The sequence below is a fragment of the Oreochromis niloticus genome, linkage group LG20 (assembly GCF_001858045.2).
Source record: "Oreochromis niloticus isolate F11D_XX linkage group LG20, O_niloticus_UMD_NMBU, whole genome shotgun sequence".
NCBI lineage: Eukaryota > Metazoa > Chordata > Actinopteri > Cichliformes > Cichlidae > Oreochromis > Oreochromis niloticus.
The window spans coordinates 22,909,059-22,932,706 of NC_031984.2; the positions used below are offsets into that span (position 1 = coordinate 22,909,059).

The window sequence follows — 23,648 nt, forward strand, 5'->3', positions numbered from 1 at the left end:
TAGAACACTTCCTACCATGTTATTGATGGGAAAGCAGGTTTACATCCCATGTCCTGGACTTCATAAAGGGTTTCGCAGGCAAAGGATCAACAGTAGAAAAACAGCATTTTTTTGTGCCGACAGATTGTGCAGACACGAGTGAATGTGCTAACTGTCCTGTAGCCTCATTTGCCATGGACATATGGACTACTTAAACAGGCCAGACATTAAATGCATGTTCACATTTTTCATTATTCCAAGAAATAGCCATGTCAATAATCATCTCATGCATGTTATGGAAAACTATTCAAGGGCACGAGTTTAAATAAATGCATTGCCTTTTGGTTGTGAAGAGAGAGATGAGGGTATGAAATATGCACATTAAAATAATAATTAAACAGCAACCCTATAACCTTAGCAGATTAAACCTCTCCTCCTTTCTTGGTTTTTGAGAAGATTTCATGCGTTGTTTTGTTTTGCAGGCTCACCATATAGAAAGATAGTTTCTAAATTTGCTGTAATAAAATACAAGAAGAAAAAAGCAGCGTGGTTGTAGCAGAAAGTAATCAAATCTGCAGTACAGTCTGGTCGGAGAGTTGTATGGGACTGGCAGCATAGGAAAACTGTCAACAAAAGATTTTGTCCAGTTACTGAAACACATTCATTAGTGTGATCACACAAGCTTCACAGCAGTTGCTCTGTGCCACAGGGACGCTGTGGTGGTGTAAAAAAGGCATTACTGTATCTGGTAGCTAAAAAGGTGGGGGCTCAATGATGAATCTGTGTTTATTAAGAAATTGCTAGAAGCCACTCAGTTATTAATAACAGCCAAGTCACCGTACTGGGCTGGCCACAGTTCTAATAGTAGTTTTAATGGGACTGGATTTGAGCTTTTGGCTTGCAAACTGTAGATGTATCCGATGATTACATTAAGTGGAATTTGTGCCTCGAACTTCACAATGTGCTTTCCTCATTAATGTGTCGCTGCAAAAAGTATATATATAAAATTTTAAAAAGAGGAAAGAAAGAAAAACTGGTAAAAAAAAAAATGCTGGGCTTCTTTCCCAGCAGATCAAGAGCTCAGTTGAGTCAAAGCATTTGAGATCCAGGACAGACTTATCAGCACACAGAACACGGCTCTGCTCAGTTCAGCAGCCTGCCGCAATGCAAAGACTGGCTCTGTCCGTGGTGCTGAAACTCACCCTGGTGCAATACATCAGAGTCAAGTTTGAGATCTCTCGCCATTTGTCTTTTTGCATCATACTGTTTGACAGTTTGAATCCTTAATCTGAAAATTAGTCACCGCTATCCCGTCAAAATCACTAACACTGTAACAAAAGTAGAAAGCCTTGTTTTCAACTGTCACTCAACAAATCATTTCCATTTTTTTCTTATTTAATCAGTTGTTTGTCAGAATAAACGCCTGCCAGTTGACTAACCGATTAAACCTTTCTGCGTCATAGATGGAAATGACAGTTTCGCGAGAATCATCAGTCAGTAACGGCAACAATTATGATAACTCATAAGCGCTAAACTATAAACTGCTCCTGATGCTTTGCGCTGCTGCTATTTTCATTCATGATGACGACTGGCTAGGAAATGTGTAACCATGGGCTTTGGAAATTTCTAGAAGGTAGACGTTTAAGGCGTGACGTCTGTCACTATCAGCTAGATTACATGTCATCGTAGTTACGTCTACATTTAGACAGCTTCCCAATGCGAGAGTGCAGACCTGAGCGGTGTCTGAATTAGTTAATTTACACACTCCAAAAAGTTGTCAGAGTACAGAATAGAAAATAGTAAATATGTTGCATTTTGATATATATACGGCTTTGCTCAAAGTCACAGGGTGCAGTGTCTGAACTTCAAACCTTTTCAAGATATCCTAAACTTGAATTTACCTCCATCCCTGACAGTATAATCTCAGTATAAATAAAATCTGTGAAACCTTGTGTTCACAGGACTCAAAACTGACTATAAATGGGATCTTCTTTAGCTTTAGCCCAATTTAAAACAACTTTTAAAGACTAATCATTGACTTATGAAACTTTCATTTTGTGTTTCATCTGTTATGTTTATGTGTTTGTATTGAAGCCCATCACAAAAACGAGGTAAAGTTCAATATCGTGGTATTAAAAAGTGACAAAGGGAAAAGTGAGTTACCCGTAAACCAAAGTACCAAAGTGGATAAACATACAGTCAGACTCTCTAACCTCCACTCGCTTTTTTTACACTCACTCACTGTCAGTCTGACAGCACAATGAAATGCTTTAATTCATTTTCTTTTTATGACTGTATTCCTTCTAGTACAGTTATCTGATCTGGCTATGCATTTAATTTACCATCTCCTGAGTGGCCCTGGCAGAGAGTGTTCAATAATGCTGTACTGTAAGTGGCTATCAAACAGCCTCAAACCACTTTCCCTCCTCTCTGTGGTGGTTCAATGTCTGTCGCTTTGCCATAACATCATACCTCCATTGTGTTAGGTACACGAGCTTTACCTGCTTTTAGTTTATCTTTGTACTTCCCTACTCCATCACATATGCTTAGTTTCTTCCTGCTTTCTGTGCTTCTCGGTCGCAGACAAGAGCTTTTTTTTGTTGTTGACGGGGCCCAGGACTCGCCTCTTCTCACTTCACTGATCTCAGACTGAGTCTGGCAAATTTGATAGGGACGAAAGAAGCTGGGGATATGAACAGGTGTGACGGGTGCAATGCATGACTTTATGTCTGTGTGTGTGTAAGAGAGAGAGAGGGCTCTGATGTGAATGCTGCCAATTCAGTGATGATGAAACAAGCCAGAGAAGACTTTATAGCACAGCTTTCTTTTTTGTGTCATACAGTGTTACTTAAAAGGGACACCCTAACAATTTAATCACTCACTTCCTATCATGGCTGACAGCAGTGTGAGACAGATTTTAAAAGAACAGATCTGACTGATGAGTAGTCCAATAGATCTTCACTTTTACTCTCTATCAGGGGTGACTCATGTCACGCTACTACAACGGATCATTTCTCAAAGCAGAGGAACTTTCAAGTTCACCACATCAATTAATTATCAATCGATGAGAAAACGTAAACATTTATAAAGCCTTAAACCCGACTCTCCTCTTGTTTTGTGTCTTTAATATAAATGTTTTTAGGTTTTCAATGGCTTCTCACACTAAACAATTAACTTTATATTTGCCATTGTGGGCTCTGGGAAGCAACAATGAGAATGATTTCTAGTGTTTTGTTAAATTTTATTAATTTAAAAAAAATGATTTAAAAATAGATTAAGATCAGTGATGAGAGCCATTAGCCGCAGCCCTGAAGAAAGATGAAACCTAAATTACATTTTTGATTTTCGAGCTTGATAACTGAACATACTGGCAAAGAGTTTCCAGACAAGTGACTGTAACTAGATTGAATAAATTCAGTCAAAAGCTTTTGAAGTCTTTGCAAGTTCATTTTTATGTTTGTCGAAATGAACATTTAACTAAAAGGAACAGTTCAATTAACTAAATTGGCTTAAACGTCTGAGGTAATTATCAATGAGGAAAATGATAGAGGAAAAAAAAATCTGGCATATCAGCATTCTTGGTTTAACTGCATCACTTTAGGGTCTGTATAGGATCCATGGAACAGTGTAGAGGTCTCCCAGCCAGAGCCACACAGTCACTGCCTGCGACTGGTCTCTTACAGCCTATCCATCATCTCGCTGTGGCCAGTTTGCAATTAGGATAACATCTTGGCTTTCTTTCAATAAAAGCTGCCACCTCCTCCTTTCTTTCTCTCTCCTCCATCTCCTCTCCGCCTCACTAGTTTAGCTTCCTTCTCCTTTTCTCCTCAGCATTTTTGTTCGTTTTTCTGCTTTCTTGCAAAATGTATTTCCACTGCTCCACAGAGTCGATGCCAAAAAGAGTTCTCTCTCTTAGATTTTTTACCATTCACAACATAGTGCATGCAACTTCCTGAACTCAATTTAACCCCGGCCTTTAGAGGCTTAATAGCTCCATTACATGCTGCCTTTACCCTGGGGTCTCTGACAGGTGCGCGGGGCTTTTCGACTCTTTGTTCTCCAAAGGGTGACTGTCTTTTCTAGCACACACTGTGATTTTTTTTCTTTCCAAGTCTGCGCAAACCTGCTACATCTTCTGCAAATGAATGCATGGATTGACTTGCCAAAAAAAACACACAGGCGCACGGGTGTCAGCCGTAGCAACACATGGCCCAAACAACAGCCGCACTAACACATGGCTCAAACATTGTCAAATGCCTAAGCTGCTCCCGCATCCACAGGGAGCATGCATGATGTAGGACTTCTGCTGCTGTCGTCATTTAATGCGCTCCATTTTCAGGGGGAACCGGAAGACTGTAAAGGCATCTACGTAGAGCAGAGCTCAACAAAGCATCTGCATGCAACATATCTCTTTAGCTCACCACTCAGCAGTTGTGGATCCTAAATGTGACAGAATTGTTAGCACAGTGTTCATTTATGTTCCAAATGAAGAAAAGAATTTTTTTTTCTTTTACATAAGGCTAACATGACTTTTTTGTGGCCTCATTTGGTTTAAAGGAGAAAAAGCAATGAATTTAGTTGATGACTTGGTATAAGCATGAGATCCCATCATCACCGTTTTTTAACACAAAGAGACTAAATGACTAATAGACTTCTCAGTTTTTTAAGAGGGAGTGTTGAGTGATATGATACCTGGGAATTGAGAACCGGTTCTTGGTAGCCATTATGGACATTACTTTTATTTTTATTTTACACATGGACAAGAGCGTGATGGTAAAGTGTAAACTGCATCCAGGACAGAAACAGCTGCATTATGCTGCTAACATAACGTCAGCACTTTGCAAGCACCTGCACAGACAGCTTGCTAACACTAAGCTAGCCAAACAGCAAGCTAACACTAAGCTAGCCAAGAACCCAGAGTGCTGATAAAGCTCAGTGAATGCTGACCCCAGCCCAGCAGCCAGACCCTGAACTTTAACAGGTAACAAACTCGTGTTTCAGTAGAATCACTGTGGCAATTGTTTTAAAGCGTCTTTTTGCTGGTTTTTATCTTTGCTTTTTGCTGTCAGCTTTGTGTTCCACTAAGAGAAAGATCATGTGAGTGTCCTTGTTGGGATAGGGATTTGTGTTGAGTTACTTTCTTGAGTAATGACCCCAACACTGATGACAGCAAAGAGGGGAAATGTCTGACCACACAGCATGCATTAATTTGAACAGATGTAATGTCTTTGATATTTTGCTTAGAGATGGTGTTGACTCTCAAAGCCCAGCTAATGATATCCCAAAGAGAATCGATAGGTGACTCTGATAATGGAGTCGCAATCGCTAAATTCTTATGAATTTCCATCCTTAATGATACCCAATACTAAATGTTGCTGATAGTAATTCATGATAGTAAGAATCATTATTTTCATTTTAAAACTGGTGGAAAACATTTGAATATTTGAAGCCCGTGGTTTCTACCGTGGCTGTGCTGAGAGCCTGAGAATTTTCTCTGTGTTTAAGGCAGCAAAGCTTTTTTTTTTTTTCCCTCCATAGGGATTTATAGTGAAAGCTTTGTGAGGGCCACAGGTCTTCGGATTTCTGATGTACAAAGTTTCTTTCAACAGGTGGATGTTGCCACTGTAAGTAAAAAACAGCTCCCGACTTTGATGTTCCCACATCTGATCTTTACTTTATGCTCAGTGCAGTCTGGTTGGAATTTTCCCGTGGTTTTTATTTACACAAATTTGCTGCCATTAGATCCATGTCGGTTGAATTATTATTTGACAAAGATGGATCTCAAGAACCGCTATCATTCTGTAGATGTTTCTTAGAAAATCTAATGTCTCATTCTTGTCTCATTCTTTGAATTTCTGTCTGCGTGCTTTTTTCTCTATGAAGTGACTTGAATCTGGTGATTCTTGTTGATTTCTGAAGCAGTCCTTGTTACTGTTTATTAGTTTTCATTTTACTCAAGACAAATCCTTCCTTTTTTATCGTTTTTAAAACAAAATTGTGGGTGTTAACTTTTCTTTTAGAGCGGCGGGTTTTTTTGTACAGCCAAATGATGCTTGACCCTTTCCCCTGAGCTCATTTCACTTGTATTTGCCATGTTGCAGTTGCCTATGACTAACTTGTTCCGTAATTTATAGAGGATGAAAAAGCCAGTTACGCTCAAGTTCACACAAGTGCCCCTAGCAGAGTAGTTCATCACATTAACAGTGGACATGATCCATTAGGTTTGACAATCAGAAATGTCTGAACATTTTATACACAAAGGATAAGTTAGCCTTGAGGGCCTTCTGCCAGAAAACTCGAGAACTTGGCATGTTAGCATGTTACTGTGACAATAGTGGGAAAAGGTCTATTTTAACATGTTTCCCAAAGTGCAGCTGAATCAAACTGCATATATACGACATGTGGCCACTAAGGGGACATGCATCCCTGGCTCCTGGGTGAAAGTCTGACTCAATATTTATTGAGATTCACATTTTTCTGAATATGACAAATACCTTCTATGGCAACCAGAAGGCTCCTCTCAAGTTGACATTAGATGTACTTTTTCTCCTGGCCTCTGAAGGGACCTCTGTGCATCGTGGAGGGAAGAATGAATAGCTCTCCAGTGGCTACTACTAACAGGTGGCCTTGACTGACTCACAGTCCCTTAAGGCTCACCGTGATGAATGAGTCGTGACTTCAGCGTGAATTACAGCTTTGCTGGCTGAGTTTGATAAAGTTGCAGGTTCTAAACAAAGAGCAAATCTATATACAATATGTTCTCGTTGTCCATCCAGATCCCTTGAACTTGTTTATGTCAGCCATACGTGTGCATGTAGCTTGATAGATCCTCGGGTTTTACAGTTTTCAACTTGACCGCAGCTAAAAAACAAACAAATAAACAAACAAAATTCAAAAATGAGAGACCAATATTGAGCTGCATGTGCATGATGAAGTTTATGTCCTGTTTAAATTAAAAGTCTCCACAAAAAACCAACCACATGAATAAAACTGGAGGTCGTGTTTTGCATACTGGCGACCTTTCTAAGCACAGACAGAATGGTGTCATGGGCTAAACTGTAACAGAGGGATCGTTTTCTGTTTTCTCACTTGTATCCACTTCACGGTCACCGTCGCTCTCTCTTTTGTTTTAACCACTTAACACGTATGACCCACGGCAGAATACAACAGCTTCACACCCTTTTCTCTGCACTCTTGAGGATGTTGACAATCACTCGGAGGGGAAAAAAATAGACTCACAGGAAGACAGAATGTGGGGCTGTAATGGCATCACATACCGCTGAGCGCCTGCCTCTTAATCTGTCTTAAATGAAAACTGCAATTTCAAACAGTTTAATTTACAGTTAATTACTCGGAATAGAAAATAATTATAAAACTGCCCCAGAAACTGGTGGAGTTTCGCTCATCACAAAACCTGTAAACACGGGCAAGCCCAACAACTCGTCCCAACAACTTGATGAACCGCCAGTAGTTTGGATTGATAGCTAGATAGTTACTTTATGCAGTGTAATTATCTGTTTAGAGCCAGTGCCAGTGGAAGGCCACACCAAATGCTGTGCCACATCCAGCATTTCTTTATCTCCCTCTTCCACACCATCAAGATACTTGACGGCCTCATTACAGGTGGACGAAAAACATTCTTCAAATGTGCCGCCTGCCAGCACTGGGTTGTCTCCTTTTAAGAATGCCTTTTAAACTTCTAAGGAGTCCAGATTCTTGCATCTTTAACCCTTTCTTTACCTGAAAATGTCAAAGTTCCTTTTTTTTTAATTGAAGCAGGGCTATTTCTTCAGGTAGGGTCATATATATATATCTCTGTTCGTTATGTAATTACAGTTTCTTTATTCCGCTGCAACTCGCTGAAATCAGAAACTGGGTCTTAAACCATTGTTATGTAAGGAATTCCTGTGGCACTAATACCTTTTTGTTTACATTACTTTCAAACAATGTTGTGTTAATTGCGGGAACATTATATAAGACCTGCTGACTCATAATTTCCCATATTTGCTCACCAAGCCCTGAATATAAGAGGGATTATGTACGACACAGCGCTCGGGTTTGGGGTGAGTCATTGTCATGGCTCAATATCAGCTTCCGCAGGGTTTGACATATCGTCTTGTTCATTAGGCAGGTCCTCGCCTTTTACCTGAATTCTTCAGTTGTTCTTTTTTTTGATAGATCTGAGAGGATTATTCTTGTACCAGTAAGACCAGGAGAGAAAGATAAAACAAAACGAGAGAAAAAAACACAGATCAGCAGGTACTTATTGGATAAGTCGTCATGTGAGCGGAGACCAGAAGTGGTCTTGAGCAATGTGGTATATAGTGGGGAGGGGTTGCAAGTGAAAGTGATTTCACCATGAATTATTACAGTCTTTGGCCAAAGAATGGTGTTTAGTGAAGGAGCAGTTGGCCATCTTTGTAAATTGCTGCAACTAATTAATGAAATGTCAAATAAACAGAGAAATTATTTATAAGATTTAAAACATCTGAATATATTTTTTTTATTCTTAGAATTTACTGTGGATATATGAAGCGATTTCTTCATGTGGAGGATATTCTTCTTTTCTGTGTTTGTAACTTTGTGAACTGAATTTAACAGTCTGGAGATAACTACTTTGTCTTAGGGAAACTGTAATGTGCATTGTATTGTTTGTAATAAAAAAAGTAATAAAAAAGTGAAACTTAATCAATAATAGAAATAGTCTCTAACTGCAGATTTATGTGCACCATAAATCTGCTTGTGCTGATATTTGTGTGATTCAACTCTTCTCAAACTTCCAGCTTCTGTGCTGTTCATCTCCACTGTTTCTCCAGCTTTGCAGCTTTCTACAGGGGAAAAGAATTATTTTGAGGAACGAAGCCATAGGGATAACCCTGCTTGGACAAGCTCCCTGTCCGCAAAGCGTCAAGGTGTCCTCTCCACACCATTACCTTGGTCGACATTCTGCAATGACTAAGTGGAACTTTGAGTGAAAGTGACATTTTATTAGCAGGGGAATCTAAGGGCTCCTTGTCCAAATGAACTGATTAAACGTGTTTATACTGCTGCTCCTGTTGCTGGACTTATGTTCCTGTAACTTTGAATCATTCTTGTAAATCTGCAGCTCAAAGAGGTTGCCTCAATTTAGATAAACTCCCAACAGAGCAATGCAATGTCACTCTGTGCGCTTTATTGAAAGAAAGTAGGATTTGCATTGTTGGACACTTGCAATGAGACCTATCGACTTGCCCTTCTTTGAGAGGGCGAGTCTGTATTGTAGTATTACTGCAGCCGCATTCAAAAAGGAAACACTGCTCTGGTTTTCTGAGATGGTCAGCTGTAACTGTTGTCTCTATTGACTCTCCTCCCAGTATTGAGTAAGTGTATGAACACATTGTAAGCCTCTGCAGCTGCGAGATCTACTGTATTGGGAGGAGAAAAAAAAGGCAGTCTTTGCCAAAGGATTACTTAGTGCCCCAGACATTAGTGCAGTGGTGATCGCGCAGAGAAGGGGTGGGTAATGCTGTGTACTTTGGGCCACCAGACACCGGTATTGTCCTTGCTGTTACAACTGTATTTACTCCGTCTTTCATGTAGCATGCTCGTGTCTGAAACTGTGATGCAGTTGTGCATATTCCAGGGATGGAGGCTGACGTTCGGCGTTCCCTGACAGCTTTAGCTCTCATCACTGGCCTGGCTGATCCGCCAAACTGCTGCGTTGTTTATTCAGGTGTGTCAAAGACCCAGTGTGACATTATCACATTCACCTATGTGTGAATTAAATCATCCCTGGGAGGGTTGAATTCAGCAAGGCTCCATTATAAACGTGCTATGGCCAGCTGATGAGTGCAGGCAGGTGTGATTTTGGAAATGTGAAAAAGCAAGTCTCGTGAGTGATAAGTTGAAAGGTGAACTACTCTGCTTTTTTTTTCTGAATCATTCAGTCAAGCATTCATGTGCGTAAAACTCGCCATGTGTGGGTGTAAGCAATGACTCTTTCCAAACCCACACAGTATGACCATAAATAGTCTCACTTACGTAAAAAAAAAAAGAAAGAAAAGAAATCAGTGTATTTTAGGTGAATGCATAGGCTACTAGTGCTTCCAGCACAACAACAACCAAATTCACTTCCAGGAGCTCACCAGAGGAGAGCACGGCATGAGTGCTCCCTGGTGTTCTGTCATTAATGAAAGTTTAATTCATTATCCTCTTCCATAAAGCAGAAAGATGAGTAACATTAGATGACTAACCCACAGAGAAACAAACAAGGACTCCATATTGGAAAGATCACCTGAAGGATCAATAACTGGCCAGTCCGATTGTACCAGTACAAGGCTGTGATGATAAATTGGGTATATTTCCACCTATAGCCTATATCACGTGGATTGTCGGCTATTGATCACAGCAGTGATCAGTTCGGTATGGGGTGGGGATGTCAGTGCTGTCAATACAGGGACAGAGCTCTAGGCATAGGCCTTCAATAAGATAAGCATGTGCTTTTTTTCTTTTGTTTTTAATGCAACACGTCAAAACATGAATCCCTCCATGGATCTCTCTTAATAACAACGCTATAGCAGTGGATCAGACAGGAAACCAACATTCGTTAAGCTTGGATCATGGACCACACATGCATGCAGATTTTGTGATGCTAAATAGCCTGGGTTCACTATAAAGGGGCTGGGATAGCGTGGAAGGCAATAGATAGGCAATAGAGTAAAAGTTGCACACGGTAATATCATATTAAACGGCCAACACGCGGATTCCCAAATACTACTCGCATCCATATCAGCCACAAGGGCTACAAGCGTCTTCGTAAGGCGCAAATCTGGTGGGGAATGCAGCCATTCACAGACGCTGAGATGGCATTCGTTTTCAACATGCAGCTCCACGATTCAGCGTTACAGTCATATTCTACATCCAGTGTTGGGAGCATATGCGCTAATTGTGCCTTAGTGTTCTGACATCCCGCTAGGCAAACAAGGAGGTCTGCAACGCCAAAGAAGCGGCAACCTTAAAAAAATAAAATAAAATAAAAATAAAAACTCGCCTATGGAGCGGATGAATGTAGACAAAATAACGCCTATCTTACCTGTGCCGTGAGCCAACTCGATGCCCGGTTCGGTGAGTATGTTCGGGTCACTTTGAGATCTGCCTCGCTGCAGACAGCCGTCTAGTCCATCCGATGTAGCCATGGGGAGGCAGCGCAGGAATCCTAAATAAAATATTAAAAACCCAACCGGAGGCAGGCAAGGTCAGGAGGAAAGCAGCGAGCGAGAGTAGATATAATTCGCTCTGACAACAGCCGCTTTGAGCATCTAACAGGGAGCCATGGCTGAGCCGAAATTCCGTGTGTGTTTGTGTATGTGCGTGTGTGTGTGTGTGTGCGTGTGCGTGTGAGTCTGGGCTGTGTGCGCGATGATGTGTGGATGAGGGAGGGGTGATTTGCCCCCGATGATGCCAACGGGTTGATGATGCCCATCCCTGTCCAGCAACGCGACCAAATATTCAACAGAGCACAATGCTTATTCGCACACCGATAACCTAAATTTATGGCCTTTATTAATTATTAATGTAGCTTTTTTATGGGTTTTGGCAAGACACCAGTAGCCCTTCGCACCATTTATTCAGGGTGTATAAGGTTTAATATATTTGCAAGCAGCATTGGTAATGCTGTAAAATGAAAGATTAAGATGAGCAGACGTTTGACAGGCTAAATTAATTGAGAATTTTCAGGCCTCTAATTGGTTGATTGGTTACAATTCACAAATTGACATATGACATATTATGTGCATTTACTATAGTCTACATTTATGTATGGATTCATTTATTGTCTTCATATGGATATAATATAATTTATGTAATCTACATATAAAATATAATTTGTCATACCGCTTCCATACCGCCTTCACATGAAACTAATAGTTTCTAAAATGTATTATTTTTTTAATTTTAGAATTTGCTTAAAATAAAACAGAAACATATTCCATGTTAGCATGTATTTATAATTTTTTTAAAGAAAATATTTAGGCTTAAAACAAAGCAGCCTCGTGCCAGTGCCAAGGATGACTCCATATGGAAGCAGCTCATTGGCTGGTTCTACTCATGACGCGTTAACGCGGAAGTCAACCACCGCCTCGAGAAAAATGGCTGCTCACAGGTGCAGCTGCTCGTCTTGGCTGTTTATTCTTTTTAGTTTGTCCGTGTTTGTTGTCGCAGACATTCATGAAACGACGCCAGTTAATGACCACCACGGTGGGGCTGACCATAATGCACAAACAGCGGAACAAACGGCTGACCAGCCCGCGGTGGAGGGGAGACGGTGGGAAGCAACCGAGGTTAAAGAAGCCGCTACGGTTGATGCTGCAGCCGACACGCAGGGCACTTCTGCCCCTGAAACAGTGGTACCTTCGTCGGTACCACAGCCTAAAGACGACTTCCAAGAAGAGCTGGTCATCAGACCTCTGCACTCTGGAGATATTTATGCCAGCTTCCAGTTCCGCACCCTGTGGGACACAGACTTCATGAGAGAAAACAAAGGTAAGCTAACTGCTAGCAGGGAGATAACACTCTGTTAGACACGAATAAGAAAATACACACATGTAAATGTTTTATCTTCTTATAGAAGTAACTTATGAATATACTTGAGTCTGTCGAACAGCGGACAGAAAAGCTCTATAATGTATAAAATGACAAACATTTAAATGCTTCGAAATGAGGGTTCATATTTTGCTTCTCGATGCTCCTATAATCTGTCAGATCGAAACATTAAAAAGATTACCACGTGATATGGCATCTGTATTTTCCGTCAGTTGACCTTCTCTTATAAATTACCACATTTTTGTTGATTTATTGATGTCCACTTCCTGTTAAAATCTGCGTCTGTTCCTGTTTAGTTGGTTTCAGGAGTGTTTATTCATTATTAGCAATATTATACGAGTTTAATACACCCCACATTAATTAAATAACATTTTCTTCCTCCTGTTCTCAAAATTACAACAATGTTTGCTCTTTCTAACTCTAAACCACGTTGTTACATTTCTCAGTGTCCCACTACCGGCTCTTTCCCAAGTCTCTGGGCCAGGTCATCTCCAAATTCTCGGTCAGAGAGCTGCACATCTCTTTCACACAAGGTTACTGGAGGACCATGCAGTGGGGGCAACCCTTTATACCATCGCCACCTGGAGCTGAGCTCTGGGTCTGGTTCCAAGACTCAGTGACAGAGTGAGTACAGCAGAGATGAAATGAATGTGTGGATTAATAACGGGGCAAAAAAACAAACAAACCCCAGACCGGTACTTATATGGTGTTTTTCTACTCTGAGCATTTAAAGCCCCTTCTTACTATGAGCCTCATTCACATATTCACAAACACATTCATAAACCTGCTTTTGTAAACATTTTTCCTGAACCTAGTATTTTTAACCTAACATGCACACATGACACTCCAATGGATGCATCAATGGCAACTGGGGGTTCAGTATGTGGACCAAGGATACTTTGACATGCAGACTAGACCAGTAGAGGATTGAACCACCAACCTACCAGTTTTGCTCATCCATAACCGTCCTTGCTGTTTTTTGTTTTTGTGTTTTTTCCTTCAGTTCTTATAATGACAGTGATATTTCTCAAGCTTATGCCGAACTAGCAGACAGTTCAGGTAGTTTTTTTGCTGCTAAATGAGACCAGCAGTCTCAGTAAAACCGGTCATAAATGTTGCATTAAGAGGGATATAATCTGTTATCAGTCTGGGATCGAATTACATGCAATCTGTTTCAGATGGTACATCAATTAAATGTGAATTTAATTGAATTTAATGCAAGTTTGCTCAGCTAACATCATCTCAGGATGGTGGTGCATGTGATGAACCCTCTTGTTCGTTATATTCCCAGAGTATCAATATTTGGTGACCCTGTATTGATACAATATCACTATACAAAGTATCGTAATGGTTTGCTGTATTGATTTTAAACATAAAACTGCCAGAAATTCTACTCCCACAAGTTTTGGCTACAGTTTGTTTTTTATGTAGTTGCTGCCTAACCTACCTTTGCTAAATCATTTTAACATTTCCACATGCCTTTTTTCTGCCTTTCCCAGTGTCGATGCTACATGGAAGGAGCTAACCAATGTTTTGTCAGGCATCTTCTGTGCATCACTGAACTTCATTGACTCCACCAACACTGTTCAGCCCAGTGCCTCCTTCAAACCCCTGGGAATAGGCAACGGTACAGTCAGTCTCCTTTTTGCATTTAGAGTATCATCTGTAGTAATGAACCTCTGCAAAACCTAATTGTGTCATCAGCCACCATTGAACTGTCTAATATCACATTATTATACAGAATTACTGCAAGAGAAAATCCTCTTGCAGTAATCCTCTTGTCACCCTGTTCCATCACTGGTCAGTTATGATTCAAACAACTTTAGCAGCATCAGCTGCCACAAAGTGCTTCAGATTACTGGAGATCAGTCTGTCATTTTTATCTTGTGTCTCTCAGAGTCACAAACACTGTGGTAGCTTGAATGTTAACCTCACTGATGAGTATTCAAAGTGCTCTCAGAGGAATTCTGGAAGGTTGGCAACCTCTAGGAAGATTCTCATTTGTTCCAAACGACCATGTGTAGCTAATTTCTTTCAATATTGAGTCTCAGAGATTTAGTGCAGTAACCTTCTTCCTCATCTAACCTAGACATGTGCTTTGTTTTTGTTTTGTTTTTTAAACTGTTGTTTCTAGTGGTTTTACACCTCATGCTACTGCAAATTGTCGGCTTTACAGGTGATTTGATTGCCAGGCTTGTCAGGTGTGCTGCACCCTGTTAGAAACTTGGTTTAGTTGTGTGGTTTTTTTTGTTTGTTTGTTTTTTTGTTGTTTTTTTGTTTGGGAATAAGTAAACAGATGAACACTTTTTACACAGGCCCTGTTTGCATTAAGGAAACCTTTTGCAATAAAATGCGTGCTTTACCTGTATTCAGGATGCCTCTTTTTTAATATATATATTAGATTTTATTTGAGCATGTGATAGTCTTATTCTGAGGTGCGTGTTAGACAGTTGAATACCCATTACAGCACTGCAGATGCCCCAGGACTCACTGTACTGCATATGCAATATTTGTGTGTGTGTGTGTGTGTGTTAAAGTGACAGACCACAGCTTCCTTCGCTATGCCACCCTCCCACGAGAAATTGTTTGCACAGAGAATTTGACACCCTGGAAGAAACTCTTGCCATGTGGATCCAAGGTAAATGTCTCTCTCTCGCTCTCTCTCCCTCCCTTTATATGTGCATTTTTCTTCCTAAAAAAACACGGGACATCAATGCCATGTGTTAGCGTACTAAGTTTTCTCCTCACTATATTTTCCAAACAGGCTGGTCTCGCTGTCCTTTTGAAGTCAGAGAAACTCTTCCACAGCAGTTTTCATTCCCAGGCAGTGCACATCAGGTCCGTGTGTCAGGACTGGCAGTGCAAAACCACATCCTGGGAGCTGAGACAGACGGTGAATTCAGTCTTTGACCTGCACAACTCTGGACAGGCCAAACGAGGTAAGTGAAAGCACGTTTCTTTTGTTCTCTGTCCCATATCTGGGTTTTGGTAACATTCCCCTGGTTTTTGTTAATTCAAGCTGTCTGTTCCCTCAGAGTGGTCTTTGTTCAAGATGTTCTCTCGGACCCTGACAGAAGCTTGTCCGTTGGCCTCCTCCAGTAAACTATATATCGACATCACAGACAACCCTCAGGTTTGCTTTTCCTTTAATATAAAATATGCAAATCTAAATCATTAGATAATTCAAACCTTAGAATACAAAACATCGAATTGTGACAGCTATATGAACATGGAGGTGTTGCTGATCTAGTGGATTATCTGTTGATAAATGGCACTACTCATATGTATAGATAATGTCAAATATATTATTGAAGCTCTGCAAGAGTTATGATTGGAACAAACCTGTTTTTATTTTGCAGGGGGAGCAGTTTGAGCTCAGCCCAGCCACTTCCCTGCTGAGCCAGGCAGTGGTGCTGGGAGACAGACGGACCTTCTCTGTGTACGATCTGACCCAAGAAACCACCTTTGGCTCTGTGCGCTCCCTCAACCTGCTGATTCGATGGAAGTCCAATGAGGGTGAGCCAGAAGAGTAGAGACTGTATAATGTATAAAGCTGTTTATGATAGTCAGAATATTGTCTTGAAGAATGCATGATGAAACAAGAACGAGATAATAAAATGCGCACACTTCACAAATTTTTAAGCCATTTTTTTTATCGTCACTTTTGTTTTACACCCAGTGAATTATTAAAATCACTCTGACTTTCTCTCCTCAGGTGAAATGCTGCGTCCCTTGCTCCATGCTGAGCGTTATGTGGCTGGATACGGGCTGCAGACAGGAGAGATTCACACATTAATGTACAACAACCACCCATACAGGTCTTTCCCTGTACTGCTGTTGGACTCTGTGCCTTGGTATCTTCGTCTCTACATCCACACGCTCAGTGTGACGAGCAAGGGAAAGGACAACAAGCCCAGTGAGTAATTTTAGAAAGCAGTAAAGGATGTGTGCACTGTTAATTTGCAATTAGATTAATAAATTTACATAGTCCCAAAAACAATTTACCTTTGAAAGACGACCAATATCCTGTACAGTGAGTACACAGTGTAGTACAGGATATTGGTATGGTACAATGTCCTTAACTTCACTTAAGGCCACTGTGGGAAATAAGAATATCATGGGGTGGCTGACTTATTGATTAAATCAAAAATGTATGTCTTTTGTGGCCTCTGCATGTACAGTTTGGTCCACATATAAACCTCAACCAGTCTACAAAACAGCTTATTAGCCTTTGCGCTATTTAGCATTAGCATATCACAAATTCAACAGGAAGCCACCTCCCAGCAACCTGATTAACAGGCATGATTTAGTAGAATAGATCTGATCTAAAGGTAAAGCAATAAATCTTTATTTTCCTGTTTCTATGTCTGCAAGTCTTACTTGGACTGTTTCATGGACCTGAAGATGACCACAGAATCATTTCTTAGGAAGTTTAATTTAGTAAAAGAAGCAACTTCAAGAAGTCTAGACGCTTTTCTTTTAATTTAGTAAAAGAAGAAAAGTAAAAGATCTTTTATCATGTAGTTTACTTGCCTCTTGCAGCTTTGTCTTCTGCCATGAAACACCTGCACATAAAAATGAAAGTTGCATTTACAGCTCAAAGAAACAGTCCATGAGTGCATCTTTTCAGTTCAGTGGCTTTTTGAAGGTGCTGTCCCCTACCTCTGACCCCCATACCTTGATTCAAACATCAACATGATGATGCTAATTGTGTTCTTTAAAAGCACAAATTGTCAGTGGCAAATGAATACACAGCTTTCTCTTTAAACTTTGTAGAGGTGCACGATAGTTAGACTCCCACTTGAGCTGAACTTGTGTGCCTTCAACTTGATTTCATTTTCATTTTTGCTGCCTTTTGTTAGTTAGCTTAAATGTCCTGGGGGACATATGAGCTTCTTTGCAGGCTTTGATTTTTGATGTTGACTTCTTCAATGATGCGTATTATTATTCAGTCTTTTACTTAACCCTGTAAAATCTGAATCATGAAATAATTGCCAGAAAAATCACATTTTCTTGAAGCTGGAGTCTTTATTGAACCTGTCATGAATTATTATGAGTTTTGATTTGTATGATTTTTGCTACACCAGAATTTCTGTGCAATTTATTGATGACTATTCATCTTCAGCAAAAATGTGTAAAGGGTTTAAGGTTAAAAAAATCACACTAATGATGTAAAGGTCTCAAAAACTCATGTTTCAAATATTATACACTTGACCTTACAGGGGTAAGTCGGTCATACTGTTCACAGCCCACTGTAAGATACTTGACTTCCCACATTAACCCACAGGAAGGGTTAGTAAGGGTTCATGCAGCTGCTTCTTTTTGCCACAAGGTGGAGAACATGAGTCATGTTTTCTGTAAGAAACAGTTATCAAATACATATGTTGGTGTTCATTTCTAACTTGAATAACATGCTGTTATTGATGAACTATTGTCCCATTATGTCATTTCTATAAACCAGTCTTCTGTGTCTAAACTAGAGATTCACTGACTGTAAAAACTCTGGGTTGATAGCTGTTTAAAATACAGTTTTCTTGCCAACAGATGCCAGATATTTGTGTTTGTGCAGTTCTAGTTTGAACATTGAATCAGTGTATTATTGGTCACTTGTGTTTTTCTTCTTCTGCTAGGCTACATCCACTACGAGCCATCTAAGGACCGTGTGAAGCCCCACCTGTTGGAGATGCTGATCCAGCTTCCTCCAAACTCTGTGACTGAGGTTACAGTGCAGTTTGAGAGGGCTCTGCTCAAATGGACTGAATACCCACCCGATCCCAACCACGGTTTCTATGTCGGGTATGCATGTAGGATTGTTTCCAAACATTTCTGAAAAAAGCTCCACATGTGTTGCTTCTCAAATGATTTTTGCTTTTTGCTTTTTTTTTAGGATTTTAAATTAATGTCAGACTTTTATTGACTAAAGTCCTTGTCCTTGTCTTTAACATTTAGATCTTCAGTTATTAGTTCTCTTGTGCCAAGCACTGTCGCCATGGATACAAACAGCACTCGGGAACGACCACTTTTCAGCAGCTTGTAAGTACATAGCCCTCCCCACCCCCCACCCACCTTGATGAAAATGACATTTAGTGTATTTTATTCATGCACTGTTTGAGTTTCTGCACAGACACATTTATCTAGAACATGGAATGATCAAATTTTCCTCTCTCACCAGTTTTCCCTGTAAAGAAGAGTCCAGCTACTTTGTCCGCATCTACACAGAGCCTCTGCTTGTCAATCTGCCCACTCCAGACTTCAGCATGCCTTACAATGTCATCTGCCTAACATGCACTGTAGTGGCTGTGGGCTACGGCTCCCTATACAACTTACTAACGCGGAGCTTCCAGATCGAAGAGCCCAACCCAGGACTGGCCAAGCGGATCGCTAACGTCATCCGAAAGATGAGGGGCGTCCCGCCACTCTGAGGCTTTGTGAGCATGCCAAGTGGCATCTTTTAGAAAGGAAGTTTTCCTTTTGTTGAAACTACTGGAAAATATGTAATATACAGGGAAGAACTGGGACAAATACTGCTATGAATGTTTTAAAACCTGTCAACTTGAGGATTTTGTTGTTGAATGGAATAAGATGGATACATTTGTTGAACATTTGTGTTGTAAAGCAATTTCTTGCTGCCTAAGGACAGAAAAAGTAGACGGGAAGTTGAAGATTTGTTCTTGTTTGATAAATAAGAGGAGCCAAAGCTGAACAATGGGCTGCAGTGCTTTAAAATCCCTTAGTTTTGGGGGATTTTGGGTGGGTTTTTTTTTTTTTGTTTGTTTTCTGGATTTTTTAAACTATAACTCATTACATCATAATGCCACACTGTCATTAAGGCATACTGTTACTGTGAGGAAACTGTAATAAAATCAGGTTATTCTGATTTCATATCTCACTGCACTCTGAAGCCTCTGAAATATAATCGCTTTTTGGTCTCTAAGTGGTCTTAAGACTTATTTGGCATCTCTGCCACTATGAGATACACTAAGTCAAAGTCACTTCAGGATGTCATAATGTTTTTCTTCTTAGACTGCTTATTTTAATTGAAACTTCATTCATGACAGGGCATCAAAAAACTCTAAAACTCATTCCAGTATGATGTCCAGAATATTGTGTGAAAAGGGAACGAATGCTAAAAAGTACTTAAAAGTGATTAAAATGAACTTTTTTCATGTTTCTACGCAGGATATCAATTGTCAAGTAAAACCAAGCTGCCCTTTACCAAATATTTATTTGGCACTGATTTTGGTTACAGTTTTGAATGTTCAATGCAATTGTCTGAGCATAATAAATACCTTTTATTTGTTGAATTATTAAGTCAGCAGTTTTAATCACTTTCAGTGTCTTATAACAAATACACTATATAGACAAAAGTACAGAGCCACACTTCCTCTTCTCTGAATTCAGGTGCTTTCAGTCCTGTTGCTGCAGGTAACAGCCAAGCAGTCTGCCTTTGTATGGTAGTGTAATAGGATGCCACCACCGCAACAAGTCAGTTCATGAAATTTCTTCCCTCTTAGATATTTAATGATCAGCTGAAGTGGTGATATAGCAAAGTGGAAGCATGTAGGAGCCACAGCAACTCGGCCACAAATCGTTGGACATGTAGATCTTCAGAGGGGTGTCACCAAGGGCTGAGGTGATACAGCCTAAAAGTCACTAAAGCTGCTGACTCAATAACTGCAGAGCTCCAAAACACCTCTGGCATCAGCACTAAAACTGTGCTCCTGGAGCTTCGTGGTCCTCGGTTCTATGGCTGAGCAGCTCCTGTAGATGTTAAATACTAAATGAAATACTGCCATGCATTTACTTTTGTTTAAGCCTTTTACACACATTTTTTTTCCTTCCTAGAAAAATATTTCTGTGAAACAGTGAGCTCCATTTGAATGTTTGACTATGTTTTGTATTGTTATTGCTGTTACTGCCTTTTCAATAAACTGCCAAACATCATTTTTCAGATTACTAGACGCGAAAGTGCCCAACTCTAAATTAAACAGGAGTTGGAGCATTATTACTTCCCATTGAGTGCCCACATTTTTGTGTAAACATAGTTGGCCCTGCTGATGACAGACTCTGAAGGAACAAACACAGACCTCTCTCTGTATTTGCCAGGTCAGCAATTCTTACCCCTGCACGTTTGCCAACAGTGTGGAACAAAAACAAAGGAAAAAGCAGCTTTCCACATGTAGAATTTGATGTTCATATGTGATCAGCTACAAACTGCAAGTTTTCTCCTTGGACATTACATAGTAGAGGAATTTGTCACTGATTGTTGCAACTTTCTTTGGTCAAACTAGTAAGTTACAAAAAACTAAAATGTTCATTAAATAACAAACAGCAAAATACAGTTTGAGACACAAGTATGCAACAATGCAGAAAACTAAGAACGTTTTCATCGTCCGTCTGAATCATTTTGTGTTCTGCCAGGAAGCACTTTCCATTCTTGCTACATTTCATCATTTGTTTTTGCAGGGAAATGGACTCAAAAAAAAAACAACCCACAGGCTTGTGAATTCCAGGATCTATTAAAAACACATTTATAGCAAGGTTATATGGGTTTGGGCTATTTTTATTGGTCATACAAAAACAACAAAAACAATGCATCATACTCTAAGGCTTTAACTAGAAATGGAACAGACATACTGTTTTTCACACTGAAGTAAGAATACATGTTGTAAAAAAGAGAACAAGGAATAAATGCAAACAGGCCACTTTTTCTCTGTGAGAAAAATGTGTCCATTTAAACAAAAGGAGAGCCGTGATGTTTAATGCAGATTGATGGACTTCCTAATCAGCAGGGCTCACTGCATGCATGTCCACAGGTAGTCCTGCAGCACTTTTGATCTCCTGGACACTGACCATCGTGGTAGCAGTACTCAGCACACATGGGGGTGGTCTCAGGCAGAGGACAGCCGCCACGCTTCACTGATCACAGCGAAGTCAAAAAATATGATTAGTTACAAAATACCTGTAAACACCTGGGATGTATTTGGGGGGGGGGGTTACTTTGTTTATCTCTCACCCACGTATGGAGGCATGCACTCATGTCCACATCCGTTGGAGCAGCACTTTTCCTTGTCGGGGCAGTCACTGTCATTAGAGCAAAATTCAGCACACCGTCCGTAGCCCAAGCGCCTGCGAGGACACACTCCTGGCTTTCCTGAAAGAAAAGAGAAATCAGTATAGACAACGACTTACAACGGGAGAGTGTGGTACATGGGCCTTTTGACTGGAAGAAACCTTTTAGACTTGCAAGAGAAACGCAGAAAAGGATACGGATCAGCCAAATGAGACATGAGTTATGATACTAAGTGGTTCCCAGTTTGGTTGTTTAACAAACGCGCATTTTAGAAAGAATCCGTAAGCAGTCAGACAATGAGTTGAAAACATATGAGTCAAAAGAAACTTGCCTGTTAATTTGCAACAAGCTCTCGCTGAAAGAACAGTGTCAAAGTGCGCTAATGCACAAAATGCTACAATCAATGCGCAAACTGTCCACCAGTGCTTGTCCATGTTCACTTCTTGCTCAAAACATATACTGCTGTGTGCACAAATACTGTACACCAGTCCACAACCACATGCTGAGCAGGCCACTTAGAGGATGCTGGGTCCTTGTGCCTGTAGAGTTACACTCTCTCCGGTGTCATATCGCTTTATTTTTTAAGTATGCTCAAAATATGGCACGTACTGTGGTATGACTCTTGTGTTTACATGTTAGTAATAAAACTAGACAGCTGAAAAACGTTATGATGATCAACAGTTTTTGTCATGTGATCTCATTTTACCCTCACTTTATTTTAGTGAAATAATTTCTCCTTCAAGACCATCTGACAAATGTGAAGCGCTTTATTTTCTTTTTAACCAGTGAACCAGCCCGCATTGCCATCTAGCATTATTAGAGTCCATAGACAAAAAAGCAATATGCGGTTGGATTATTTACACACTTCAGAAAGACATTTGATACAATAGATGAGATGAGTAGTTTTAAAGTGATTTGAGAGTTGTTGTTTTTTTAAGAAACTGGCACCAGTTTGTGAAGTGAAATTAATTCTTGCTCATATATCAGAGAAGGAAGTTACGCTTGTGGTGTCCCCCAGGGGTCAGTGTTGGGCCCTGAATGGTTTAAATCCCACATCAGTGACCTAAATAACGTTAATAATTATTCTGTTTAAGACTAACATTTTATGATCTGGTGATGATTTGCAGTGTTTACTGGATGAGATGACTTTTTGACTCTACAAAATAACCATTATTTAGCGTGTTAGCTTAAGGGTGCTGTGGAGAATGTTCAGTTCAGTTTAGTTGGGTGTGTGCTTGGGGTGGACACCACTGTGCAAACCACACAGTCCATTGCAGAATATTTTACTTACCACAGAAATCCTACAAGAAGGGTTGGTAAGTTTCAAGCAGCTTCTTCTTTTCTCCACAAGGTGGGGAACATGTATTGGTCTTCCGATCCAAGTTGTTTATTAGTTCTTGCTCCAACGTCACATGCTGTTATTGACATGCTGTTATATATCAAATCATTACATTTGATTAAAACTAAAATAGTTTTATTTGAAAATAGGACTGAAAGATGTCAATGATTGATTTTAACTGGTTGTTTCAACAGAGCTTTCCAAATGGAATGAGTGAAATCCTACATGTGGCAACTCTGACAAACTCAGCATTTTTCTGCAGTTTTTCTGTGCTCACGAACTGTGAAATGTCCATTCTATTTAATTCTGCTTCCCCCCTTTTAGCACTTTAATTCCTCCCCTGCACAGAATAGAGAGCAATAATGTAAACAGCCGTGTGTTTTGCTTTAGCAGCAGGTATCATTTATACAAATCTACGACAGTGTTAAACATCCTCAGCAAAAAATTACCCTTAATAATGTTGGATGCTGTTAACTGCACCAATTACAGAGAAGAATGTTACATTTACTTTGAATGTGTTAATAATGTATTTTATCTGTGGTGTAAAGGTGCATGATAGTCAGTCTCCCACTTAAGCTTTCATTTTTGTTGCTTTCTATTAATTAGCGTGTTAGCTTGAGGCTGCTGTGGAGGAGGGCCCACAGCTTGATGGGCCAAAATTTAAAATACATATCACTC

At 40.1% G+C, this 23,648-nt stretch overlaps 3 protein-coding genes across 5 annotated transcripts in view; 1 reads left to right on the forward strand and 2 right to left on the reverse strand.

Annotated features, from left to right (window-relative positions):
* The window catches only part of phactr3a (phosphatase and actin regulator 3a), a 34,150-nt gene extending 22,683 nt beyond the window's left edge, over window positions 1-11,467 (reverse strand). The window contains exon 1 of one of the 3 annotated variants that reach the window (XM_005478245.4): window positions 11,051-11,467. In XM_005478245.4, coding sequence (XP_005478302.1) covers window positions 11,051-11,153 — 103 coding nt within the window. In that variant the 5' untranslated portion in view covers window positions 11,154-11,467. The remainder of the gene's footprint in view (window positions 1-11,050) is intronic. The other 2 variants (XM_005478244.4, XM_005478243.4) reach the window with 2 other exon arrangements.
* A 567-nt stretch (window positions 11,468-12,034) lies between these two features.
* Window positions 12,035-19,869, forward strand: pigt (phosphatidylinositol glycan anchor biosynthesis, class T). The gene is made up of 11 exons (XM_003444890.5): window positions 12,035-12,498; window positions 13,005-13,182; window positions 14,058-14,185; window positions 15,096-15,196; window positions 15,323-15,497; window positions 15,594-15,691; window positions 15,918-16,074; window positions 16,274-16,474; window positions 18,189-18,354; window positions 18,508-18,591; window positions 18,731-19,869. Exons 1-11 carry the CDS (start codon window positions 12,105-12,107, stop codon window positions 18,978-18,980), a joined length of 1,932 nt encoding a protein of 643 aa, XP_003444938.1. The 5' UTR covers window positions 12,035-12,104; the 3' UTR covers window positions 18,981-19,869.
* Window positions 19,870-21,100: 1,231 nt separating this feature from the next.
* Window positions 21,101-22,117, reverse strand: wfdc2 (WAP four-disulfide core domain 2). Its single transcript, XM_025901424.1, has 3 exons — window positions 21,963-22,117; window positions 21,575-21,712; window positions 21,101-21,477 (listed from the first exon to the last, which is right to left on the reverse strand). Exons 1-3 carry the CDS (start codon window positions 22,063-22,065, stop codon window positions 21,344-21,346), a joined length of 375 nt encoding a protein of 124 aa, XP_025757209.1. The 5' UTR covers window positions 22,066-22,117; the 3' UTR covers window positions 21,101-21,343.
* Window positions 22,118-23,648: the final 1,531 nt, after the last annotated feature.